Below are 7,120 nucleotides of genomic sequence, written 5' to 3'. Positions count from 1 at the left end.
GGACATTGAATAAATTTAAGACTGAAATAGACAGTTTCTTAAACGATAAGGGGTTATGGGGAGCGGGCATGGAAGTGGAGCTGAGTCTATGATCAGATCAGCCATGATCTTATTGAATGGCGGAGCAGGCTTGAGGGCTGTATGGCCTACTCCTGTTCCTATTTCTTATGTTCTTACGTTCTGTTACAATCACAGCATCCTCTTGGCCACAATGCTGAAATAAAAGCCACCACAAAGACAAATTTCCAATCCAAATTTATTCATATATGCATCCAATACTGCATCAAAACAATCAACTAATCACCCTTGAGCATTCCCTTAGTAAATGTCTTGCACCTGCTGATATAAGGCTGCTGACCTTCAGTGGAGGATACTGCAGATGTCCTTACAGGACAACCTCAAGGAGCTGGTGGCTGGGAGTGTAAAATTGAGTGATGGTGTGAGATTATTAGTGAAGTTAGTAGAAGATGGCTTTTGAAGATGCATTCACTGACCTTTTCCACTCACCTAAGGTCATGAAACTTCTTTGGGCAATGGAGTCAGGTCTCAGGGACAACACTGCTGGAAGTGATCGCCTCAGCGATCTGGTCACACATCTTTCTTTCTGGTAGGCCTTCTGGCCCTCTGTGGGTTGAGGACCTCTCTTCAATTGTTGAATCACTGCACAAAGCTTGATTACTGCGTTCGAGCCCCTGGGTGTTCTTTCAATTGCCCATTGAGCCATTTGTGTTAGTGCTGAAGCACATTTACCATTTGTTATGTACAGAGGCAGTTTAGGTTTAATAGCTGCAGACTGCTTTGAAAAGTAACAGTCGAGCTTTAAGGAAATGTAACGTCGCTTCAGCAACACAACCTTGCACCTCCTGCTGAGCACACAGCCTGTCGGCAGCGCTATAGTCACTGGGCTGTGCAACAAATTGACATGCTGTCTGCGCTTTCAAAATCGGCAAATCTTGCAGCACACTGCAGACACCCATTTTTGAGCCTTATCGAATTTCTCGGCCTCTGTCTTTGACCACTCAGCTACATCATCCATCTCCAGTGTTATAATAGTTTCTTTGATCAATACTGCCACCACCGCCCTCCCCCCAACATCACCTCCTTTTCTTTCTTCTTTTCACAATATCTTGTAATCAGGAATATTAAGGGATCTAAATTCCCCCCTTTTGCGCCGCCTGTTAGCGCCTCTGGGGAGCGCTAATGGTGCGTGAAACATTTTTTGACCAGGGCGGGGGGCGCTGTTGGGGCGCTATGAGGTCCAGGGAAATTGCCCAGGAGTTAGTGGAGATGCTGTTATGGCAGCGCCACACCCAGTGGGAAGCGCTCCGAGCTGTTGCAAAACCATCGATGACTTCATCGCCGTACACAGTAACCCCTTAGTGCCGCGTGCTGACCCCTTTCTGCTCCGCTGATGGCGCAAGTGGGTGTCAACGCCAGCCTCGCAGGTCGCGAAATGGGCTGACACCCGCTTGCGGGGCGGATGTTAAAGGGGAGGTCACCAGCACCCCGCACCGCCATCTTGGCAGTTTTTTACCCTCCGGTCGGCTCCAAGGCTGCACCCTGGCGTGGTCTGGGCCGCCAACATGCAACTCGGCACTCCGTTTTGGATGCCGAGCTACAGCCCCGGTACCAAGCTGCCCTGGTGGCCTAGTGGAGGCCTTGCAGATTGTGCAGTGGCCCTCCCCTTTAAGCGAAGAGCAGGGGCATTGAAACACCTCATTAGTGCCGCTGCAGGAATTTCTCGGCCTCTGTCTTTGACCACTCAGCTACATCATCCGTCTCCAGTGTTATAATAGTTTCTTTGATCAATACTGCCACCACCGTCCTCAGCGCAATGCATGCCTCGTTAGCACCCTACAGGAAGTGGAGCGCGCGAGATTGCGCCCCTAATTTCACCCCCTAAATTCTGAATACTTCTCTTGTTTGAGCCAAACCTCTGTTATTGTCATTATATCAGAGTACCTTGTGGCAATTTGTTCCTGCAGCTCACCAACCTTATTGACCATGTTATGTTCATTGACTTTCAGCGGTTGCTATCTCCCTGACTATCAAATCCCCTATGACCACTGCTTTTCTACACTTTGCTGCACATCCCTCTGTGCAGTCATTTGACCCAAAGTGCCATGAATGTGCTCTACACTGCACTCCTCCAAGCCCCCAAGGTGTGATTACACTCACTGGTATTCAGCATTGAAATTTGAGAGTCATCATAGGCAGTCCCTCGGAATCGAGGAAGACTTGCTTCCACTCCTGAAGTGAGTTCTTTGGTGGCTGAACTGTCCAATACGAGAGCCACAGACTCTGTCACAGGTGGGACAGATAGTCTTTAAGGGAAGAGGTGGGTGGGACTGGTTTGCTGAAAGCTCTTTCCGCTGTCTGCACATGATTTCTGCATGCTCTTGGTGTTGAGACTCGAGGTGCTCAGCGCCCTCTCGGATGCACTTCCTCCACTTAGGGCGGTCTTGGGCCAGGGACTCCCAGTGGGGATGTTGCACTTTATCAGGGAGGCTTTGAGGGTGTCATTGTAGCGTTTCCGCTGCCCACTTGCCGTAAAGGAGCTCCGAGTAGAGCACTTGCTTTGGCAGTCTCGTGTCTGGCATGCGGACTATGTGGCCTGCCCAGCAGAGCTGATCGAGTGTGGTCAGTGCTTCAATGCTGGGGATGTTAGCCTGAATGAGGACGCTGATGTTGGTGCGCCTGTCCTCCTGGGGGATTTGTAGGATCTTGCAGAGATATTTCTCCAGCAACTTGAGGTGTCTACTGTACATGGTCCATGTCTCTGAGCCACACAGGAGGGTAGGTATTACTACAGCCCTGTAGAACATGAGCTTGGTGGCAGTTTTGAGGGTCTGGTGTTCAAACACTCTTTTCCTCAGGCGGCCGAAGGCTGCACTGGCGCACTGGAGGCTGTATTGGATCTCGTCGTCGATGCCTGCTCTTGTTGATAGGAGGCTCCCGAGATATGGGAAGTGGTCCATGGTGTCCAGGGCCGCGCCATGGATCTTGATGACTGGGGGGCAGTGCTGTGCGGTGAGGACCTTTGTCTTACGGATGTTTAGCGTAAGGCCCATGCTTTCTTACGCCTCAGTAAATACGTCGACTATGTCCTGGAGTGCAGCCTCTGTATGTGCGCAGACACAGGCATCGTCCCCGTACTGTAGCTCAACGACAGAGGTTGGGGTGGCCTTGGATCTGGCCTGGAGATGGTGCAGGTTGAACAGGTTCCCACTGGTTCTGTAGTTTAGTTCCACTCCAGCGGGGAGCTTGTTGACTGTGAGGTGGAGCATGGCGGCGAAAAAGATTGAGAAGATGGTTGGGGCGATGACGCAGCTCTGTTTGACCCCAGTCCGGACGTGGATTGGGTCTGTGATGCATCGGTTGGTAAGGATCACGGCCTGCATGATGCCGTGGAGCAGGTGGAGGATGGTGACGAACTTTTGGGGGCATCCGAAACGGAGGAGGACCCTCCATAGAGCCTCGCTGCAGACATTGTCAAAGGCCTTTGTAAGGTCGAAGAACGCCATGTATAAGGGCTGGCGCTGTTCTCTGCATTTTTCCTGTAGCTGTCGCGCTGCGAAAATCATGTCCATTGTGCCCCGTAGGGAACGAAATCCGCACTGTGACTCTGGGAGGAGCTCCTCTGCCACGGGGAGAAGACGGTTGAGGAGGACTCTAGCGACGACTTTCCCAGTGGTTGATAGCAGGGAGATTCCTCTGTTGTTGCCGCAGTCAGACTTGTCTCCTTTTTTAAAGATGGTCACGATTACTGCATCTCTAAGATCTTCCGGCATGCTCTCCTCCCTCCAGATGAGAGAGATGAGGTAGTGTATTCGCGCCAGCAGTGCCTCTCCGCCATACTTCCTTGAGAGTGCCACACAGTTGGTTCCCAATGATTCCAGGGTGGATAAGTAGCCTGGGCTATTTGAACTGCCACTCATTGAGTTTCCATCGGGTAGGAAGAACTAAAATCGCTCCCTTTGTCTACCATATTTCAGATTTAATTCTTTTCTACTTGGTTGTAAGTAATCCTCTGAGAGGATTGCATAGACAAAAATGGAGTGCAGAGGATTGCATGTCCGGAACAGAGCCCAGATGAGTTTCCATACACTAATTTGAATAGGCAGAAAATTAGACCGGCTTTGTTATGGGCACAAAATAATCCCCACCTGGTTTTCCTTTATGTACTCTGTCCAGCAAAATGGAGGTAAATCTTTCCCCACAGCTGTTAAAACCAACTTTAAAGCTCTTTAGGGGAACAATTCATCCCCTTAGCGCTTCCTGTTAACGCCAGCAGATGGCACTAATGAGCACTAGACCATTATCGCTGGGGCGGGACGAATCCAGTGCTGCATGTCAAATCCCACCCCTTATAGTGCTGCTGGTAACAATTATCGGCGGTAGCGTTAACGCTAGGTGGGTCGTGACATCAGTGAGTGTGCAACGCTCACTAACTGCCTGATATGCAAAATTGTTTGTCGCCACCTACCTTAGCGCCTGGAGTAAACAGGGAGAGTTAATGTCAAGCACTAGAAAGCTTGCTCCAGGGACGTTATTTAAAGGGATCATCAGTAATGACTTGCAGCTATCAGGTTGGTGCAGTTTCGGTATTTATTTTGGCAGTATCACATTCTGCAACAGTTTAATTCAGTAATTTAAAGGTTTGTTTGTATCAGGACTGTCGTGGCAAGTAAAATGTTGCTATATTTATTTTTCAAAGAATCAAACTTCCACACTTAGTTATATTAATGGGGGCTGTACTGCCAATCGACTTCACCCTCCAATATTTACAGTGGAGGGAGCGGAGGCAGCGAGAAAGACTGTAACATGTACCCAGAGGGAGGAGGAGGGCCATCAGGGCTCTCAACCGGAGGCCTTACCCTCCAAGGATATTCCGAGAGCACTTCTCCTACCTCCAATTAAGTGAGGAGCAGCGTATTAGAAGGCTCCGCTTCACCAATGAGCTGGTCGTAGAACTCTGCCACCTCCTGCAACCAAACGTCCAGCCTCAGATCAGGGCAACCACGGCTCTTTCAGTGGCAGTCAAGGTCACCTTCGCCCTCAATTTCTTCGATAGTGAATCATTCCAGTCTGCAACAGGAGACATAACTAACATTGTGCAGTTCACTGTCCATCACTGCATCCAAGAGTTCACAGAGGCACTCTACAGTAGGAGAAGAGATTACATTTCCTTCCAGATCGCCGGAGAGATGCAGGATGAGCGCGCATGTGGCTTTGCCTGGATAGCGGGATTCCCCATGGTGCAGGGCACCATTGACTGCATGACATGGCTTTTCAGGCATTGCATAACAATCCTGAGATCCTCCATAACTGCAAAGGCTATGACTCACTTAATGTGCCATTGGTGTGTGACCACACATAGCGAATCCTCAATGTCAATACTCGCTATCCTGGTAGCAGCCATGATGCCTTCATCCTGCGCCAGACCGGTGTGCCAGAACTCTTCCAGCCAGCTGCTCTCCACCTGGCTCACGACTCCCCTCCACAACCCCAACACTCCTGCCCAGCACTCATATAATGAGAGCCATGCTGCTTCCAGGAACATCATTGAACAGACTATCGGCCTGCTGAAACAACGGTTCTGCTGCCTTGACTGCTCGGGCGGAGCCCTCCAGTACTCGGCTGAGCGGTTGTCCCATTTCATGGTGGGCTGCTCCATGCTCCACAACTTGACGATCACGAGGGCCCAGCCCTTGCCACCAGGGATTGCGGGAACACCTGAAGAGGAGGAGGAAGATGGGGAGGAAGAGGAAGACCAGGTGGACAGTGAGGAGGACGAGGAACAGGAGTTTGGGAGGAGGTAGCTACTTAATCAGCCTTTCGGAAAGGCGGTCTGTGATTGCCTCATCAGAATGAATTAAACTCCAGATCCCCATTGCTCACCACATCCCCATTGCAGGCCATATCATAGCGCAAACCTGAAATGAGACACACTACAAAAGAATCCAAACTGAATTAATAAATTTATCAAAAATCAATGAACACAATTATAACAATCAATTATAACAAAAATATTAACGATTCACCCTTGTGATATCTCTTAGTGCCTCTTGCTACTGTGCCTTTGCCTATTCTAGTGCTCCTATGAAGTGCTGGCCCAGTGGCTGCTGCAGGGCTGATGGAAAGCTGCTGAGTGTCCATGCAGGAGACTTCAGATGGCCTTGCAGGACCTCCTTGACCAGCTCTGAGTCTGGAAGGCCAGCTGTAGACTGCACCACCTCAACATGGGCAGCAGCAATCTGGGCTGGCTGGACGACAGGCAATGACAAGGGCAATGGTGGAATGGCAGTGGTGGGTGCAGGAATGCCATAATTCTGAGAGAGGACAGCAGGTTCTTGCTCCACTGATCAAGACCACTCCCCTGGGGCAGCACTTCAGCATCCCTAGCAATCTATTAGAGCACAGTTGCTGGCTTGCTGCAAAATCGTGAAAGCCCCGGTCGAGGGATGAACATACCGTTAATATCCCCAAGGTGGTCAATGTCGCTGGTGGCCATGGTGCCCACTACCTGACACCCAATAATCTGCAGCACTCTATTCTCCAGCGCAGACAGTGGTTGGGTGTCAGCTTGTCCCCTGCCTGAACGCTCCTGCCCTCTCCTGTTGTGAGCCACCTTGGCCTACAAAAGAAAAGAAAGTGTGCAAATGAATGTGGAGCAATGTGTTTGGTTATATGCCTGCCATAGTTGAATAGCTGTCATTGTGTGCAAGATGTGAGATGTGCGCGTGAGTGTTGGTAGGTGGAGATTGGGTGAGTATTGGGGGTATGGTGCTTTGAGCAGTGTGTGAAGACTGTGGTTCAGATGGTGGTATGTAGCATTTGTTGAAGCATTCATTCACCCTAACCACCCAAGTGAGATCATTAAATTTCTTCCTGCACTGTGTGTGGGTCCTCCCTGCACATGGTGCGGAAGACCTGCATCAAGGGCCTCCTGCCACTTGCTGGGTAGAGCATCACCCTGCATCTCTCCACAGCGAACACCAATGCCTCCAATGCTTGATCACAGAATCTGCAGGCTCTCTCCCTGGGGCGTGGATCTGCCATGAGTACAGATGCTTTAGTCCGGCTCCTTCTCCTTGTCCTGCTTCTGCTTGTTGAGACA

The 7,120-nt window shown here is 50.4% G+C and overlaps 1 protein-coding gene across 1 annotated transcript; it reads left to right on the top strand.

Moving 5' to 3' along the window:
- Positions 1-467: 467 nt before the first annotated feature.
- LOC139264104 (putative nuclease HARBI1) lies at positions 468-5,822 on the top strand. The gene is made up of 2 exons (XM_070880193.1): positions 468-607; positions 4,886-5,822. The coding sequence occupies exons 1-2, from the start codon at positions 468-470 to the stop codon at positions 5,820-5,822; spliced, it is 1,077 nt and encodes a 358-aa protein (XP_070736294.1).
- Positions 5,823-7,120: the final 1,298 nt, after the last annotated feature.

Source organism: Pristiophorus japonicus, chromosome 5 (genome assembly GCF_044704955.1).
Source record: "Pristiophorus japonicus isolate sPriJap1 chromosome 5, sPriJap1.hap1, whole genome shotgun sequence".
In the NCBI taxonomy this organism is placed as follows: Eukaryota; Metazoa; Chordata; class Chondrichthyes; family Pristiophoridae; genus Pristiophorus; species Pristiophorus japonicus.
Note: the sequence above shows the minus strand (reverse complement) of the source record. Positions and strands in the feature narration are given on the sequence as shown.